Genomic DNA, 20,352 nt, shown 5'->3' with positions numbered 1-20,352 from the left:
CCTAAAATGTTATCTAAATTATTAATTAGACATTAATTAACCTATCCAGGCCATAATCAACTCTAGATGGCAGCGCTAGCCTGCGATCTTTAGTGGATTGTAAGCCGATTTACTGCATAACTTTCCTTCTCGATTAAACGATTAAATGGATAATCGAGACTATGCTGTTTATCGTACTGACTTTTGTAATGATGACCGAGGCTTATGGGAAGTTCAGTCGCTTAGTTCTCGGTTCATAGTGGATCAATTTGAATGAAATTTTCAGCAAATTGCCTTTACATTATCTAGTTTTTAACTATTATAGTGAGAACTGCCAACTCGTTACCGAATCTCCTATGATGTATCTTTAACAGGCGATCCCGGTGTTGGCTGAGTCAGTTCCTTTGTATCACATATGCCCATCTTCATTTAGGCTAGCGGTTTAAGTTCATATTTACCCGATACTTCTACCTATGGTAGAACAAAAGTTATTTGGTATGGTTGGAAAGGTAATTTTATCGACATCGTAGATATCGACTGTATACGTAAAATCCAACTATTGTCCCGGTTGATGTAAAGAAATGTAGGTCTTATACCCCATTTCATATGATTACATTTCAATCAATGATACATTTCATCATGTCTTCGATTTCAGATCTCGGATTTTATGACACAGAACTTCGATCCCTGCATTGGTCGAGAAAGTTCATCCCGATTTTCCGGCGTGGTTTCCCCTTGTCAGTGATGCTGGACGGACGGCCTGACAAGGACAGCTGTCTAGTCGTTCGGATGGGACGAAAAACCGAGGTCCCGCGTACACATTGGCGTGCACGTAAAAGATCCCTTGGCAGTTGGAATTCGATATAAGAGTAGGCCGTAGCGCCGCTGCCCGGGCAAAATTTCCCTCATAGCACACTGTATGGCGTATGCCCGTCTTCATTAGCCCAGGTTAGGAGCAGAACAGTAGCACGTTAAACCCCATTTCATTTCATTTCATTTCATGACACAGGACATTACTAAGGTGTTCATACTTTCACTGAGAAGTTCTTTGTCTGTAATGACTGCATGAAATGGGGTTTAACGTCCAACAGTTCTGTGCCGACTGTTCTGCTCCGAAGACGGGCAAACGTCATATAGTGTGCTTTTAGGCAAATTTTTGACAGGACAGCGTCGTTACGGCCTACTCTTATATCGAATTCCAACTGTCAATGGATCTTTTACGTGGACGCCATTGTCTACACGGATCCTCGATTTTTTGTCCCATCCGAACGACTAGACAGTTGACCTTGTCGACACTCTGGTTTTATTACCAGCAAACACCCATAATACATTTTACAATATAAAAGATGGTGGGTTGCTTGGGCGTGAGGGAGGGGGGGGGGTATCGAATGCCGGATCGCAGTCTATCAAAGGTCTTTAATTTATGAATATGGTGCATTCGACTGTGGGTTGGTCGATTATTTTAACGCATGCGCTTTTGATATAAAACATGATTACTCGAGTCCCACCTTGTCCAACCTTTTGGATTTTCTCTGATTTCCTCCAACTGATAAACATCCTTTCCTATACGAGCAACAAGCGAATTATTAAAATATAAATGAACCACATGTTAGTCCCGAAATGACTTAGTTTATGTCGAGTGGCTGTTAAACATCATCTTTGTTTCTCTCAGCTAAATCTCTTTGTCAGTAAGACGGATTGTTCTCCAGGAGGTCTTGTTCGCCGAGAAAGTTACTGGGTAGGGCGGAGGGCTTGGCAAGGTCATATCTAGTAGGGGGCGGATCTAGAGGGGGTTGTGGTGGTGCTCAGGTAGGTCTACATAAATGAAAAAAAATGTAAAGCAACACTTTTATGAAAAAAAATATCGAGATCCCTTTATTGTCAGATGGTGGGATGGGCATTCAAAGCGCGAGATAATGATATAGATGTGATCGTATTGATTCATAATAAAAATTGATGTTAGATTTCTTTCTTAAAGGGACAATGACACTCTTGTTGGCTTGACAGCTCCAGTAAATAAATATTAGCCTTATTCTAAGTATTAGATATTTAGGTGTCCTACCTGTTGTGTAAATTATACATTACATCCTATTTTACTTGTCCAGAGGGTTCAAAAATATTTTTAAATCCAAGTCACACTTGAAAAGCTTTACGTCAGGCTTTTCAAATCATTTAGTTGCATTCTTCCAATTTTTTAAATTAGGTGTGTTAAGATGAAATTTGTATCACCAATTAATTGGAATATTGTAAAATAGTACAATTTGTTGACCAGAATAAAGATTGGGGCATATTATTCAGTTACAACAAGAGTGGTATTGGGCCTTTAAAAAGAGAGCGTCAATAATATAATCAGATATAAGCGAATATTTAATGAATTAGGCTAAGTGACTAGAAAGATATGTCTTTAAATTCCATTTAAAATATTCATGAGCAATGGCCATTGTTGGATTGGCCTCTGATACTTGAGCTTTTGAGGGAGTGTGTCTATTCTTCCCGTTCAATCAAATCGCTCCAACGTGACAGCCCTTCGTTTAATCTGGGTCTTCCCTAAATCTTTGGACAGTGATTTAAGGTATTAACAACGGTGAAAGTATTGTTCGTCTCCAAACAGTTCTGTTTACATTGTATTCTTTTTGATAGCCTCGTTTGTCACGCAATAAGTTTTTCTGCAATGTTATATGCACTGGTTAATGGGGCATAATAAAATCGTGAGTCATGACGTAACGTTATTTAAACATATTTAGTCCAATTTGGAGCTCTGTTGTAAGCGTAATGATATTGTTACACGGTTGGGTATTGGTTGTTAATAGGACCATTGACCAGACATAATTTGGAACAGAAATTTGCTTCCTTTACAGCAGTGTTAAGTGGGATTAGATCTAATCAAACGAAACACTGCAAGGAGTAGGCCTATGTTAAAATATACGCCTTCTCGTGATCAGCACATTGCATTTCTTCATTTCGGCGTGAATTTTCCAGTAGTTCTAATTTATTTTTGCAGCAGAATAAAAAATACGCGGGAAATAGAGGGAATCCCGATGATCATGTCTCATTATCCCTATTCGACGTTTTAAGAGAATCACGGACACCGATCGGGTCTTCTTGGAGTCGCCTTCGTCTACACAAATATGCAGGCCCTACAGGTGTCTAATCAATTTAAAGGGACAATAACACTCTTGCTGGCTTGACAGCTCCAGAAAGTAAATAATAGCCTTATTCTAAGTATTAGATGTTTAAGTGTCCTACCTGTTGTGTAAATTATCCATTACATCCTATTTTACTTGTCCAGAGGGTTCGAAAATATTTTTAAATCCAAGTCACATTTGAAAAGGTTTACGTTAGGCTTTTCAAATCATTTAGTTGAATTTTTCCAATTTTTTAAATTAAGTGTGTTAAGATGAAATTTGTATCATCAATTAATTGGAATATTGTAAAATAGTACAATTTGTTAACCAGAATAAAGATTGGGACATATTATTCAGTTACAACAAGAGTGGTATTGAGACTTTAACGCCATATGGGGTCTAATTCCAAAGGTTCTTCTTTTACGTGAACGCCAATGGGTTGTCGTCCAATCCGAATGACTAGACCATCTTCCCGGGTCACGTAATATGCCATGCAGTTGCTTGGAGAAATAGCCTAACAATTTTAATTCAGATCTATATAATATATAAAAGGCTATTTCTAGGCAATTTCATACTAATATAATACACGATCGATATTTTTTTGTGCCGCGATCATCGCAGTTTCTGTGCGGAACCCACAAGGCTGACAAGTCAAAATGATAAGGGGAGTGCCTGTGGTTTAAAACTATTTCCCGCCAATTATTAACTCCCACAATGCAACATCAACAAGTAGGAAGTGAGCGGAAAAGTGATTCATTCCTACAAAATTTGCACAATACTGGATCTTCAATCAGTTACTTTCTATTTTTCATTCGGCAACCGGCTGCAGATTTCACTCGGCCAACTTCGGTTACTCCTCTACACCAAACCATGTTTCCAAACAGAGTTATCTTTGCGTGACCCGCAAATTATATTTTTAACTGGTTTGCTTTTGGCGCAATATTTTGATGTTTAGGCTAACACTGTTTTTAACGGCGTCAGCTTCTTATATTTATTGGGCTACAAACACTAAACAGTTGTCTTTTATTTTCTGAGGAGATTTTCTGACCTTGGTAATGTAAATGAAGTTTGTTACTTTATAGTAGGCTAGTATTTGACTAAAACTGCATAAATCAAATCTTAATCATAGATGTACCGATTGTAAATAATTTTTTTTGCTGACGAAGTCTTTTCTAACTTTTGGGGTAAGACTACTAACTAAGTAGCCTACATTGAAATTAGTGCTAGTACAGTAGAAGTGGTCTTGGCGTCGGGTAATCGATATGAAAACAAGTCTACATTATAATTAGGCCTAGATATCTACCTAGTCCGACTTCATTTCAAGCATTTTATTTATACCCCTTAAGTTGTAGTAGTGACAGTTTAACTACAAGTCAGTACAACAGCAACCAACAGGGGGTCACAGTATCGTGACTCGTGGACTTGTCAGGAGTATAACTTGAGCCTGAGAATGATCAATGAGATACACACAAATGGATAAGTCTGATAATCAGTTAATAAATCAGATGTAACTTGTAAATAAAGGCACTGTATGACAGTGTATGTAGGCCTACATATGATATATATTCTAAATACTAATAAATAGGCCTAGTAGTATTGTTTTATTAATATTACCTATTTATTAATTAATAGGGTTTCAGGTCAAACTCAAAGTTTCAAATAATCAAAACGCTCTATATACCAGTCAATGCGTGGGATGGCACCAAAATAAGTGCTTTTCTGTCATATTTGAGTGACGTCATGAGTCATAAGCGGTATTTTCCCTTCAGAATCGCTATACTGGCTAGGCCCTATAGTACCAATTTTAAAACTGAATGAAATCCGCACGTTATTGTCAGCTAAGATTTATTAAAATCATAATTATATATTATAGATCTAATTTCAAATATTATACTTAACTAATAGAATCCATTAAGCTTTTACTATCTAATATGTGAATTTAGGGTAGTTACATTATGTTTCTATTTCAGTGTTCATCAATAGTGGTTTTGATTTTTCACTTGGATTGGTGGAAGAAGGTACCATACAATACTATACTACTGTACTGTGTTAGATTGTTCAGCGTAAATTGGTTTCAAAGACCTTTCCAGTACGCCACGGTATTCAGTATAATCTAAGGAAATTAAAACAGGTGAGCAAGTTACATTGTACTCAAATATGGCTTTACAAAATACTAATAGTACTAGTAGAATTAATCTCTCATTGCCTAACAAAATTCTGACTGTTGTTATATGTAGAAGCTATATTATTAAACGAAACATAACAAATATTAAATTCTCTAGATGTGAAGAGTCAAAATACATGCCTCCAATTAAAGATTTGGATCAGATTATTGGGTCTATACAAAATGACAAAGACTTTTATATAGATTTGCCATATGGCAATTTCACTTTGGGAGAAATAAAACGTTTTCGTGATTTTTACATTGCAAAAAGAGTAAGACAAGAGTTGGAAAATGAAAACAAATATGTATTGAATTGGCAACCGATAATTACTACCAGAGTTATGGCCCTTTATCACTTTGAAAAATCTTGTGAACACTCTAGAGGCTAAAGTTAAAATCCAATTGACTTTAAATTTATACACAGTGTTTAAGGTCATGAGACAAGACGCCTATTGATTTTCAGCGAGATCTGATGATTACTGCAAGAGTTATGGCATTGATATGTGAGAGACATCAGTTTAAAGTCGATTCTGGTTATTATAATCTAATGTATGAACTTTGTGTTGATTTTACCAGCCTGTAATTGTGGTATCATAATTAATTGTGATTTTAACATTTTTTTTAGTTAACTATATTAAATGAATTCCAAATGTACGTGTTGGCGAGGGGGTACATTAATAATTATATGTTTTTGTAGTACATGTTCCTTGTTTTATAATAAAACTACGCCCTTTCATTTTTCAGAAGAAAAGTATAGAAAATATTTCCAATTATCTATCTTGAGGTAAATCAGTTTATTATTTTCATTAACAGTTCTTATTTTTGTAAATTTTTATGTAAATCAACTACTTGTCATTGGAGTGCATCTCAAAATTCACTTTCCTTATCTACATAAAGTTTATGTAATAAGTTATAGTGTGTAAATTTGAAGTAAGTTCATATGTTTTTTTATTAATTATTTACAGATCACAGAGATTGAATGCTGCAGGTCTTGTGTTTAGTGTATAGACTAATTGGTGGATGTTATTAACATTAACCTTTTAGCAAAGGTTAGCTTGATGATGTTACTGCAGTGTAGTGGAAGATGTTAACCTAACTTTGGTAGACAACAAGCCTAACCCTGAAGTCAACGATGTACAATATGTCAGTGTCACGGTTCCACTACCAAACGTAACGCGAATATACATGTATTTACTTTGATTGAAATGAGGTCAACTTAAAAATTTGTGTAGATGTGTTATTTGTTGTAACAGTTATATCCATAAAAGTTATATCCATAAAATGTAAATTGTATTTTCTCTATATTAGTATAACAGATTTAACGAAATAAGATTATTTCACTCATGACTCGTAGTCACCCACCATCGTAGAAGTGTCAACATATCGAGAACACGCATTCATGAACCATGATTAGTTGGGACAAATTAATAATGAGGAATACTGTTTTCAAAGGCCTTAAGACAGGAAAGTGGTTATTGGTCACAACATTCATGTGTCACTGCAGGGGAGGGGGTGGAGTCAAATGATAATGCATTCGTGTTGGATAATAAGGTCTGTCATTTAGTGAAGAGGCTTAGCTTCGTTTCCAAGAGTAGGGTCGACTGCATTCCCACTGTTAAGATTTCGAGAAACAGGGCCCAGATTCTCACATCAGATACTTGAACCACAGAAAAGGTTACCTTTCAGAAAATTGGCTCTGTAGCCTAAAACTGAATCACCTATATCTCGGTTCAGAGCAAAGCAATCTGACTGAAATTTCAGCATTTTCTGTTTCTATTATTTATTGTTGAACTATTATAGCGAGAACTGTCAGCTCTTATCTAATCTTACCCAATGGCGCCAATGCCCCTTTAAAATGCCCCTTATAAATCTAGTTTAAAATCCAAATATTTGTCTAAACTTTAGACAGACCTTATGATCTACTAGTATTCTCCAGTTGGTCAATTTCACTGCAAGTCAGTCAAAACGGCCAAACATGACTGGCGAAAATAAGACAAATAAGGTTGGAAGTACCTTCAAAACAAACCATGGCACTTGAATCAATGACAGACCTTATGATCTAAAGCATACATCAGACCACTCAACCACACAACTGGTAAAGACTTTAGACAAATATTTGGATTTTAAATTAGAAACAAAACCATACTGTTGAAGATGTAATTGAGACAAGACATTAGACTAGCACTTATATTTATTAGCAAAAAAAAGCCAACAATTTGATTGGTTTTAGTGCTTAGCCAATCAAAATTGAAATTTCTACTAAAATTTGGATTTGATCTTAGTTAAAATTTCCCTACTTTTAAGTTCTGGTAAAATGTCCTTATGTGTCGGAAGTTCTGATTTGTCGACTAAACGAAAGCGACCAGACTGTCCACCGTTGGCTTTGAGAAATGCGACAATTTTGATCGGTGACATACTTTGCGTTACAATGGTGTACATCTGATTTCTAGTGGAATGATTTATAAAGCGAACTGGAACGGGGAGGTTATACAGTAAGCCGTTAATCTGGCGTGTGATATGATGAGGGAAAGCAGGTCCAAACAGTAGATCTTTTAGCATTTTAACTTTTATGAATTCGTCTAGTCGTGCCTGGGCAGCTTTTAAAATAAATCTATCAGCATGACGGTAATGTGGTTTTCTAGGATATTTCTTCTTAGCCTGTGAATCTGTTACTTCTTCCTTCATTTCAACATCTGTGTCACTGGTCTCAGTTTCTGAATCAGTTCCCTCAGCTGTAGTAGCTGTAACGTTTTCTCCTGCATCCTCGGCAGCTTTCTTCAACACCTCCGCTTCTTTAAGCAACGTATCAAAACTGACAGATTCTATCGCTTGATCAGGTTTAGTGTAAGCAGAAACCTGGAATGAAAAACGATTTACTAAGACATGATATCTAGGTTAACTTTAAATAATGGCATTCATCAATTAAAGGTCAAATCTGTGCCTAGCCAGGAAGGCATTTTTATGTGCAATACAAGAGCAGAACGAAAACCAAAGTGGCTCAGTACATGAGGTGCCAGCTCTGTGGATAAGCCATCGGCTCAGGGGTTAAGCCACCAGCTCAGTTGGTAAGACAATGTCTCAGTGGGTAAAGACCCACCTCTGTGGGTAAACCGCTGGCTCGGTGGGTTCTGACTCGGTGTGTAGGACACTGGCTCATTGATAAGAATCTGTTTTTAATCTGGCCAATGAAGTTCCTCAGGTTTTTCCAGCCTTTTTTCGTCTTGTTGCAAGGGCAAGATGGACTGGACAAGAAAAAAGGTCCCTTGTATAGCCATTGGCAGCATGTTGACGGAACGGGAAAAAAATGCACGATACTGGACATGAGATTCTACTCCTTGTCACATACAAGCTTGGCTCAAATTGATTCAAGGACATATCTTATGATCTAAAGGGCATGCATTAGACCACTAGACCAGCCCACCCATATATCAATCTTCTGGTGTTGTCACAGGATAACCCTGCTCAAGGGACAGGAACGTTGCTTCAGTGAAAGGGTGTAGAAATGCAATGCTTGGCTAAATTGGTTTTTATACGCCCACACTGAAATGTGGACGTATATTGCCGTCGCCCCCGTCCGTCCGTCTGTCCGTCCGTCCATCGTCCACAATTTCTTGTGAACGCTCTAACGCCAAAAGTTATCATCCAATTGTTTTAAAATTGATATATGTTGTTTTCATTAGTGAGATGAAGAAGCCTATTTAATTTCAATAACTTCTGTTTATTACGTCTAGAGTTATGGCCCTTGTTTCACTTTGTTGAACCTTGTGAACGCTCTAATGCCAAAAGTTAACATACGATCTTTGTGAAATTTATATGAAATATTTATGTTAGTGAAACGAAGAAGCCTATTGAATTTCAACAATTTCTGTTTATTACGTCTAGAGTTATGGCCCTTGTTTCACTTTATTGAACCTTGTGAACGCTCTAACTCCAAAAGTTATCATCCGATCTTTCTGAAATTTACATGCATTATTTAAATTAGTGAAACGAAGAAGCCTATTGAATTTCAGCGATTTCCATTTTTTTACGTCTAGAGTTATGGCTCTTGTTTCACTTTATTGAACCTTGTGAACGCTCTAACTCCAACAGTTATCATCCGATCTTTCTGAAATTTACATGCATTATTTAAATTAGTGAAACGAAGAAGCCTATTGAATTTCAGCAATTTCCGTTTATTACGTCTAGAGTTATGGCCCTTGTTTCATGTTATTGAACCTTGTGAACGCTCAAACGACAAAAGTTATCAACCGATCTGTATGAAATTTATATGCATCATTTAAATTAGTAAAACAAAGAAGCCTATTGAATTTCAGCAATTTCCGTTAATCATCTAGAGTTATGGCCCTTGTTTCACTTTGTTGAATCTTGTGAATGCTCTAATGACAACAGTTATCATCCGATCTGTTTGAAATTGATATGCATGATTTAAATTAGTGAAACGAAGAATCCTATTGAAGTTCAGCAATTTCCTTTAATTACGCCATGAGTTATGGCCCTTGTTTCACTTTGTTGTACCTTGTGGTTGCTTTAACGACAAAAGTTATTATACTATCTGTATGAAATTTAAAGGTATCGTTTAAATTAGTAAAACAAACAAGCCTATTGAGTTTCAGCAAATTTCCATTAATTACATCTAGAGTTATGGCCCTTGTTTCACATTGTTGAATCTTGTGAACGCTTGAACGACAAAAGTTATCACCCAATCTGTATGAAATTCATATGCATCATTTAAATTAGTGAAATGAAGAAGCCTATTGAATGTCAGCAATTTCTGTCAATTACTTCTAGAGTTATGGCCCTTGTTCTACTTTGTTGAATCTTGTGAACGTTCGAACGACAAAAGTTATCATCCGATCTGTATGAAATTGATATGTATTATTTGAATTAGTAAAACGAAAAAGTCTGTCGAATTTCAATAATTTCTGTAGATTACTTCCTGAGTTACAGCCCTTGTTTTAGTTTTTAGAACCTTGTGAACCCTCAAACGACGAAAATTATAATGTCATCTGTATGAAGTTGTCTATTAAATGCCCCCTAATTACCTACAAAAGAACAAATATACGACAACTCTTGTCGACCGCTCGGACGATTTAGCTGCTGTGGGCGTATGTTTAGTTGCCTGGCAACCTATCTTTATATAATGTAGGCCCTATTTAGCTCAGGAATCCATAGCCCTAAAGCTAATTCAAGTATTCAATAGAATAACTTACCTCTATGACTGGTTGTGTTTCGTAGAGCTTAAACAAGATATCAGCTGCTGCAAAATTTCTAGAGCCTGTCTTACTAAGAGACACTGCAGGTTCGGTTCCAACATCTTCCTTCTGTATCTTCATCTGACATCTTAAAGTAAAAAAAGAGAGAAATGGGGATTAACACTCACACAAAACAAACCAACATTTTTGGACTGACACCCAGGAGGTTTGACTCAATGAAAGATCTTATGAGCTTGGACCACTCAACCACCCCTAAAAACAAAAGAAGAGTAACAAGCAAACTGAACATGGAGGCAATAGGAAAACAAGGGAGGTAATTGTGTTATTATTTCCTGTGTCAATGATTTTTAAGGGTGGGAAATAATGCCCATAGTCGTATAATAGTGAGTTGATAACCTATTGAGCAAAAGACATAGAAATAATTATGTTTTGACTTTCATAGAAAATATGAAATTCTGGCTTGAAGGCTAAGGCCAGGAAACACAGCCTAGGTCTTACAGTTAAGGCCGGAAGACGCAAGACTACAGTAGGTCTTAAGAGATTCAAGACTAGGTCTTAAGAGACACAAGACTAGGCCTTACAGTTGAGGCCAGAAGATACAAGACTAAGCCTTACAGTTGAGACCGGAAGACACAAGACTAGGCCTTAAGATTATGGCCGGGAGACCAGACTAGGCCTTAAGGCAACTTACCTGAATACACGATCATCATTGTCAAAAAACTCCCATTCCAACAACATATTGTTGACAAAACATGAATGTTGTAAAATATAGAAACCTTGAACTTTACGATCTACTATCCAACTGACGTCCTCAAAGACAACGATATCCTTGGCTGGTAGTGTTGATATAGGTTTTCGGGTCCATTGTAAGCGATGAAGATTCGAACAGTTATCTTCCAAAATGCAGTTGCCCTTGACACGAAAGTCGATAACATCTGTTGCTGCTTGGTCGTGTGGTTGAAGTTTACTGTGTTGGGGGAGGATGAACTCGGGGTCACAGTTCGTGAAACTTATCGGGCTTTAGAGTAAGCGTCTGCTTGGGCATCTGTTCGGTTCTCTGCTTCACCAATCATGATGAGATGACCAGCTAGATAGAGGTTACAGAAAATTTTCTCCTTTTCTATTTCTGTGTTCATGCTACGACGGTACAGACAAATGGCCGTCAATTTTACATCGTTGAAAATTCCATCCAAGACAGTAATGATGGATGCAGGATGCGTGGCACTGCTAAGTTCGTTCATTTTGACAAACTGTTCACGGAGATCAAATGCCCTAGGATTTGGTGCTGCCTTTACCAAAGTGCTCTGAACCTGTGCTTCTGCTTCTGTTATGACAGACTGTTCGACACCATCTAAGATGTTGCCATGTTCAACATTCATGGTGGTCAGTCGTTCAACCACCATATTATAACACAATGACTTAGCAGTTTTTTTGGAAACTGAAACACCTGCACCTTGTAGTATGTTGTCAATAAAGTACATTCCCTTATGATAAACTTTCCCTGATTCAGCTTTACAACTCTCTACATCATATCGACAACGGACTCGACATTTAGCCACAGAGGCCGCCAACTCCATTTTGCTGACTGAATTGGTTGAAGCATATTTAGGATTGGTTAGAATATCTTGGATCTGTTTCAAAATAGATGGTGGGGGTAACTCTGCAATTGTTTCTTTCTCCATCTTAGCAACGGTCGAGTTAAAATTCTCCAGTTTCTCCTTGATAACTTTTGGGGTCATATCATCCTGGTTCAAAATTTCAGTGACAGGAAGGGTACGATAAAGTTCCACCGCCTTCTTGAAACATGACAGTTTGATTTCTTTCTTGTTGATGCCGATAGCTCTGGCTAGGAACACACCACATCAAAAAATCTGGTCTAATTCCAACTTTAAAACTCATCAGAGAATTCTCAAACAACTAAAATGAAATAAAATAGGATTTAATGGGAAAGAGAGGAAAATGGGCTTTATTGTTCACTCGACACTAGGTCATTTCGGGACTAACATATAGTTCATTTTATTTCATTAGGGGTCTTTAGCAGTGGAAGGAAACCCTGAGGACATGGAGAAAACGCACGAGGTTGAACAGACGACCCTACTCCTTGTCACATACAAGCGGGTAATGACGCATTAACGCTTCGACCACCCAAACTCGCCCAACTGGTCTTATGTAGATGGGCAAATAAAAGAATTTTATACGTAATACATGCTTGAATAAAAATAAAAATAAAAATAAAGCAGAATCTGTGTTTTTAATGAGATTATTGTGAAAAATATTAAACATGCATTATGCAAGAGCTAAACCTGTCAATTTCAGGTCTTTCTTTAGGCCTGAAATCTTATCTAAATTATTAATTAGACATTAATTAACTTATCCAGACCATAATAAACTCCCGATGTCAAGGCTAGCCTTCGATGTCGACTGGATTACAATTCTATATGATGCTATCGCTCATTGATAATTAAATCACAACAATAGACAATCGAGACTATTAGTTTCGAGGCTAGGCGAAACTTTCATCCGCTTAGTTTTCGGTTCATAGTGGACCAATTTGACTGACATTTTTAGCAAATTCCCTTTACATTATGTAGTTTTTAACTATTATAGTGAGAACTGCTAACTCGTTATCTTATCTCCATCTCCCATAATGTATCTTTAATAAATAAAACCTCACCATAATTTCATTGATTACTTTTTTTTCACTTCGTAAAAACATTGAAAGTCGTCGAATTTTTTCTGCTAGCGGCAATTTTGTGGCATCGATTGGTTCTGGGTTGGGTGTTTTGTGTACAGCGGCAGCAGGCAGACCTTTGTTATCAATGGGGCGTGTCTGGCAGTCTGGTAATGTTTCCCATTTCTTCTCTGTAAATACACCATTAAAAAATGTAGTTTGTTAAAGCTGCATTTAGTAACTGTATTGAATAAACCATGACTAATATACCGGTGTATTAAATACAAGTTTTTTCACAGTTCATTTCTGATGACGTCTTGAAAAGTGTTCTCTTGTATTTATCAAGCCACAAACAAAATAAACTTCTAAATAACTTGTATTCTGAATATTGTTTAGTGCCCAGGTTCACTTTGCTCATTTCTGTTGATCAGCGGCTGGGGAGGGGGGGGGGGGAATAGGTTTTACATTTAGATTCAGAACGAACATGATTCTTCTACAGCCATCCTTTTTACAGTGGTTACAACTTAAACATACAGGTTTCAAGTTTAACTGACTACCATGACTAGAGAATAGAATAACGTGATTTATCAACGAATTAACAGAATTTTAAAACAAAATTAAAAGCTTTTGAGCAGTAGTACGGTAAAAATTATGTGTGTCAAAAAGATAAGCACCACCGTTTAAAATGAGGTCTGTTTGATATTTAACCATCAACAATAAACTCAGATGGTTTTTATTTGGAACCATGTAATATCCATCACAAAATACTTCCAGCATAAGTCTTGCCACTCCAAGAAGAATAGTGTCAGGTTCCTTTGGTACCATGGTACTAATCAAACAAGAGGTGTTGAGGACGTGAACCAAGTGAGAGAGGGGGGGGGGGTTTGGATGGCTGAATGGTTAGCGTGCGCGCGCTGTATCATAAAGTCTGTCATTGAGTCAACTGGCGTGGTTTCGAATCCCCGGTTGTACGTGACAAGGAGTAGGGTCGCCTGTCCAACCTCGTGGGTTTCCTCCGGGTCCTCCGGTTTCCTCCCACAGCTAAAGATCCCTACGCGCAAGCGAATTATGGAAATAAAATTGAACCATATGTTAGTCGAGTGGACGTTAAACCCCATTTCTCTCTCTCTCTCCAAGTGAGAGAGGGATACACATGACGATGGTTATCACTACTCTTGTCTGTAATCCTCATCCTTTTCCTGACCAGATCATCTAATGACTAATGGACTCCTATATTTTTCGAAATCCTCAATTAAAAAATATCTATTACTTAAATGACCAAATATTCCTGTCTTGTTTTACTTTAAGGTGGTCCTTAACCTTTTGTCAGTTGTATTTATTTTTATAACTTACTTGCACCACCGGCACTGTTTGCGGGAGTTCCAACACCTCCTATAGAATTCAACTCATTGTTAAAAATATAATTTGCGGGTCACGGAAAGATAACTCTGTTTGGAAACATGGTTTGGTGTGGAGGAGTAACCGAAGTTGGCCGAGTGAAATCTGCAGCCGGTTGCCGAGTGAAAAATAGAAAGTAACTCATTGAAGATCCAGTATTGTGCACAAAATTTACAATGGTAGGTAGTTTTCAGACGTCGTTTACTTGATATTGAGTTTTACTTCTTAGTATTCAGTTGCTAAACGACATAATGACTTAATTCTAATGCTCTATTATTATCGTTTCAGGCGAAACTAACAGAAGATCAAATCGCAGGTGAGTTAGAAGGGGTTTTGGTTGAGGAAATGGGCGGGGTCACCAAAGTTATACGGGGAAACTGTTCACCTGCCTGCATACTTTGAATTTTATGCTTGAATGATTTGAGGTTATTTTTATATATTTTGAATTTCAAGAACTAAGTGTAGTCCAATTTATTTATTTGATTTGGGTTTGTTTATTGTATTCTGACTTGATTAAAATTAGAATTGATGAAAGAATTCGGTGATTGTTAGTTGTCAACTTGACCAATCCCTAGCCTTCATACAAACAGAGTATATCCTTATATAGGCTTGTTGACTGTATTAATTGTCTATATAAATATTGTAATAACATGACAATAACCAGTTTCAATATACAATATTCTTTTAATCATGATGGATCAGTGAGAAAGATGGCACTCGTGAATCTGGTGCAGGATGTCCTGTATAAATTGGCGTGCATGTAAAAGATCCCTTGACAGTAATTGGAGTTCGATATAAGATTAGGCTGTAGTAGTAGTAGTAGTACCACTGTCAAGGCAAAATTTCCCTCATAGCACACTGTATGACGTATGCCGTCTCCATTATCCTAGTTGGAGCAGAAAAGTATGTTAAACCCCATTTCATTTTATATTTTTAATCATGAATTGAAATTGCCAATCTTATAAAAGTTTTCCTGCATTATCTCGCATCTATGGTAAAAAAGATACACAGCTAAAACCTAAAGAATATAAGTATCAATTGATTGAACTTAACAATCTCAACTTTTATTGTATTTGTTAGTTTTTCAAAATAATGAGGTAGTATATGTTAATATTGAGGGAGTACTGTCACTTGACTTGATGACAGGCCTTATACTTACACATGAGGTATGAAAACATGATGTAGAAAAAAATAATCATTTATTTTATTTTCAGATATTACTGACATATTTAATTTAATTTGATCAACGTGGTGATGGGAAAATAGCTGCGTCACAACTTGGTGATGTTTTACGCTCATTGGGTCAAAATCCTACAGAAGCAGAAATAAAAATTAATCATTTATTTTATTTTCAGATATTACTGAAACATTTAATTTATTTGATCAACGTGGTGATGGGAAAATAGCTGCGTCACAACTTGGTGATGTTTTACGCTCATTGGGTCAAAATCCTACAGAAGCAGAAATAAAAAAATGTGGCTTTGATAATAATCAAGGTAACATCATCTCTTCTTACTCAAAATACTATTCAACCTCGTGGGTTTTCTTTGGGTCCTCCGGTTTCCACCCATGGCTAAAGACCTTTACCTGCAAGGGTATTATTGAAATAAAATTAAACCATATGTTAGTACCGAAATGGCCTAGTTTGTGTCGAGTGGATGTTAAACCCCATTTCTCTTTAGCTCTATTCAAATTACTAGTTCTGTGTATAGCAATAAAATATGATACAGAGAGAGAGTGAAATGGGGTTTAACGTCCACTCACTAGATCATTTCGGGACTAACACATGGTTCAATTTTATTCCAATAATTTGATTTGTGCGTAGGGGTCTTTAGCAGTGGGAGATTAAAATAGCAGTGGGAGATATTTTAATCTGGATTACAAAATCTTTTTTATACATCAACATAATTGACATGAAGTCAAATATTGGTCGTCATCCCTGATATGGAAGCTAAAATTATCATTCGATGGTTCTAAGTTGTATACACCACGTTATTATCAATAAACAGCTAATTTTAAAGGAGATGGGTAGCAACAATAATGTGATATGAATATATATGAACTTATTTAGATTCAATCGTTTCTGTTTTCTTAATTTCAAATCATGTATGTTCGACGAAAACTGGATGCTCAGCATGTTTTTTAGAGCATTCTGTTGTTAATGACATTAACCAATGTATATTTAGTTTCCACCCAGATTAATCAAGGTATTGAGATGGTCCTTGTTAACCTATAGTGGACGTAAAAGGCCCTTTGGCAGTTGGTGGTGATTCAGTCGCTGTCTGTATTAACTAACCCAGTTCAGAGTAGAACAGTAGGACGTTAAACTCCATTTCATTTCGTCTTTATTAATCAGTCTTCGTTTGCCTGTTGATCCAGAATCGAAATCGTTGAATTCCATTTCGTGATATTGATTGTAAGTCTATAAATCATTGTTTTAATTTTGCCGATTTTGTTTCAGATGCTCGTATTTCATTTGAAATGTTTTTACCCATTCTACAAACAATTTGTAAAAATCGGCAAGTTCCATCATTTGAAGATTTTATAGAAGGTTTTAAAGTTTTTGATAAAGAGCAAAATGGTATGATGAGTTCGGCAGAATTACGACATATTCTGACATCACTAGGTAAGGCCCAATATATTGTAACATTTCTAAATCAGGTTTGATATATATTGGCGTCAATAGTGCAGGTAAGGGTCAGTATATTCTGACATCACTAGTACAGTTAAGGGTCAGTAAATTCTGACGTCACTAAGTAAGGTCAAAGATATGCCGATTTATATTCTAACTGGGGTTCTTAATCCATTTTTGTTCATCCAGATTTTCCGGCGTGGTTCCCCCTTGTCAGTGATGCAGGACGGAGGGCCTGACAAGGACAGCTGTCTAGTCCTTCGGATGAGACGAAAAACCGAGGTCCTGTGTATATTTTGGAATGCACGTAAAAGATCCCCTAGCAGTTGGAATTCGATATAAGAATAGGCGACAGTGCCGCTGCCTGGGCAAAATTTCCCTCATAGCACACTGTATGGCATATGCCCGTCTTCATTAGCCCAGTATAGGAGCAGAACAGTAGGAAGTTAAACCCCATTTCATTTCTTAATCCATTTAATAACAAACAGTCCAGAGGCCAGAATTGGGTCGTTTTGTTGTATTTAACATATCTACAAAAACCCTGTCAAAGCCTAACATTTACTTGATTTGATATTTGTTTGCATTGTTTACATTCCGTCTTGTCCGCAGATTTGTCTTGTAGATTTTTGTTTTGTGTGTAGTGGGGTCCTCCTGCACTTACTATATTTCATGATTTTGTCACAGTTGATAATACTGTCTCATTTATGAAATCGTGCAGGAGCCAGAGGGTTTAAGGAAATTCGAAAGCACACTTATGTGTGAATGATTGATATCTGTATATTTCTGTGTTTATAATTATACAACAGGTGATAAATTGAATGATGAAGAGGTGGATCAATTGTTTAACAGTCTGGAAGATGCTCAGGGCAATATCAATTACGAAGGTAGATATATTTATTACATCTAATCTGAAACAAAAGACAAAAATAGTGATTAACAAAACTAGGATAAATAGGACAAAGGGAAATAACTCCAGTCAGAAACAAATTAATGGCTATATCTTGCTGTGTAATATCAATGCCTTACTAACCAGGAGATCTTAGTTTCAATATCTGTGTTAGAGACGAAAAACTTCAAGGTATTTCATCATTTATTGCTTTCCCTTGTCACTGATGCAAGATGAAAGGCCATGATGCGAGTTAAACTGTCGTTCAGGTGTGACGAAAAACTGAGATCCTGTTTACCATTGGTGTGCAAATAAAATAGCCCTTGATAGTTGAAATTCTTTGAAGAAATGCTGCTGTCCTGGAAAAATTTCCCTCATAGCACACTGTATGCTGTATATCTGTCTTTATTAGCCTAGTCGGAGTAGAATAGTAGGACGCTAAACCCCATTTCATTTCTGATAAAGCAGTGTAGATTGATCCAACTAAACAGGGGGTGGCGGGCAAGTGGTCTAACTTATAAGCTTTAGGTCATTGTGTCTACTGGTGTCTGTTAGATTCTACACTTGTACGTGATGTGTAGGGTCGCTATGGGTTTTCTCTTATCATCTGGTTTTCTCCCGCAGCTAAAGACCCCTACTTCAAGCGATATATTGAAATAAAAGTGTACCATATGTTAGTCCCAAGATGATGATGATATTAATTGTGTTATATTTTTTTTTCAGAGTTAATCAAGATGGTAATGCCTGATAGAAATTAAACACCGTGTTCCGTTATCATCTTGTTATACGTCATTTAACTTCTCGTCTTATATTGTATATAATCTCTCTCTGGCTTTATATTTTATTATTTCATCCACTAATACGACTAATATCACCATACAGAATAAATAAAACACCTGTCGTAACATCTCAGGCTGGTCAGAATATAAAATAAAACCTCTCTCAGTGCATGGGTTAGTAGTTCTGATTTAAAATACATCACAATTTGAACCGTTTTAGGATTTGAAGAAAGACTGGTGTGGATTATTGGGGTGCCGATTCAACATTCATACATCAACTAGTTGAATTGTAACGATCAGGGCTATGGAACTAGAACACGTTTTGTCTGTGGTAGCTAACGGGCTTGGAAAACTGGTTAGAATTCGTACCACATTATGCTTACGTTAGTCATGCGCAGTAACTATCGTAACACTCGGTCGTTTAAAGAAATATCCAGTTTGTTGCGGAAGTTGGTGACCTGAGTATCTTGATGTTAAAAGGTCATGGTCTTCAAGGAGGGAGGTTAGGTCTGGGAGAGGGTTTATTTTTCTCTTGACTTGCAACGGACCAACTTGAAATATCCTTTTTACGCTTTATTAGTGCTTTCGTGAGAACATTGTATTCATTCCAGTTGTGGGAGGGGGAGGGGGGCGATGTAAGAGAATATTGTTTGGTCATGGGGCATTATAAAACACGTTGTTAGGGTTTTTGTTGCAGGGATAGGTGGGAAGGGGAGGGGGGTTCAATGAATGGTAATACTTATTGAAAGACAAACATTGTGTTATTTATAAAGATAAACAATGAAATAAATTGTATATTAGATATATATAAAACAGACTTGTAACCATGACACCATGATCTACAATAAACTGTCTACAAGTCAAAAATAATTCTCCGTCTTGTTTCTTGTGAGGTGATTGTAAGTGACAAGGAGTAGGGTCGCCTGTCCAGCCTCGTGGGTTTTCTCTGAGTCCTCCGGTTACCTTCCACTGCTAAAGACCCCTACGCGCAAGCAAATTAATGTAATAAAATTGAACCATATGTTAGTCTTGAAATGTCCTGGTGTGTGTCGAGTGGACACTATCTTTCCCATGTTAGTTTGAATTTATAGAAGTAGACCCGTCTACTACAAGATGATCGACACCCTGACATTGTAAGTCTTTTACACCACAGACATGGTGAAACCACGCCTGAAAATCGTGATACACCAGGATCTCCTGGTTGTTGGGCTGACACCTTACTCACGGATCCACTCGGACATACATGCTAAGAATCCCAATGGGGGTGAGAAGTACAAAGGCATTTTTGAGTCTGGTTTCCAATTTGGGGGGTTGGATGGCTGAATGGTTAGCGTGCGCGTGCTGTATCGTAAAGTCTGTCATTTAGTCGACTGGCATGGTTTTGAATCCCTGGTTGTACGTGACAAGGAGTAGGGTCGCCTGTCCAACCTCGTCAGTTTTCTCCAGGTCCTCTGGTTTCCTCCCACTGCTAAAGACTCCTACGCGCAAGCGAATTATTGAAATAA

The 20,352-nt window shown here is 37.0% G+C and overlaps 1 protein-coding gene and 2 long non-coding RNA genes across 8 annotated transcripts; 2 read left to right on the top strand and 1 right to left on the bottom strand.

Moving 5' to 3' along the window:
- The first annotated feature begins 3,901 nt into the window (after positions 1-3,901).
- LOC126821711 (uncharacterized) lies at positions 3,902-6,556 on the top strand. Of its 6 annotated transcripts, none has more exons than XR_007680453.2 (4): positions 3,902-4,288; positions 5,075-5,235; positions 6,013-6,052; positions 6,234-6,556. It is a non-coding gene; the product is annotated as an uncharacterized LOC126821711 (long non-coding RNA). The 6 variants fall into 6 exon arrangements; XR_007680449.2 differs by having other exon boundaries at positions 3,903-4,476; XR_007680452.2 differs by having other exon boundaries at positions 3,906-4,156.
- An 885-nt stretch (positions 6,557-7,441) lies between these two features.
- On the bottom strand, positions 7,442-14,657 carry LOC126821710 (uncharacterized). Its single transcript, XR_007680448.2, has 5 exons — positions 14,506-14,657; positions 13,156-13,343; positions 11,173-12,398; positions 10,479-10,608; positions 7,442-8,124 (listed from the first exon to the last, which is right to left on the bottom strand). It is a non-coding gene; the product is annotated as an uncharacterized LOC126821710 (long non-coding RNA).
- LOC126821709 (myosin-2 essential light chain) lies at positions 14,656-19,018 on the top strand. Its single transcript, XM_050550202.2, has 6 exons — positions 14,656-14,729; positions 14,839-14,866; positions 15,906-16,046; positions 17,012-17,176; positions 17,989-18,066; positions 18,792-19,018. The coding sequence occupies exons 1-6, from the start codon at positions 14,727-14,729 to the stop codon at positions 18,824-18,826; spliced, it is 450 nt and encodes a 149-aa protein (XP_050406159.1). The 5' UTR covers positions 14,656-14,726; the 3' UTR covers positions 18,827-19,018.
- The last annotated feature ends 1,334 nt before the right edge of the window (positions 19,019-20,352 follow it).

This window comes from Patella vulgata, chromosome 5 (genome assembly GCF_932274485.2).
Source record: "Patella vulgata chromosome 5, xgPatVulg1.2, whole genome shotgun sequence".
In the NCBI taxonomy this organism is placed as follows: domain Eukaryota; kingdom Metazoa; phylum Mollusca; class Gastropoda; family Patellidae; genus Patella; species Patella vulgata.
Note: the sequence above shows the minus strand (reverse complement) of the source record. Positions and strands in the feature narration are given on the sequence as shown.

Coding starts and splice junctions, on each gene's coding strand:
- LOC126821709 (XM_050550202.2), top strand. Junction 17,177..17,988: donor ACATATTCTGACATCACTAG/GTAAGGCCCAAT, acceptor ATTATACAACAG/GTGATAAATTGAATGATGAA. Junction 18,067..18,791: donor GGGCAATATCAATTACGAAG/GTAGATATATTT, acceptor TTTTTTTTTCAG/AGTTAATCAAGATGGTAATG.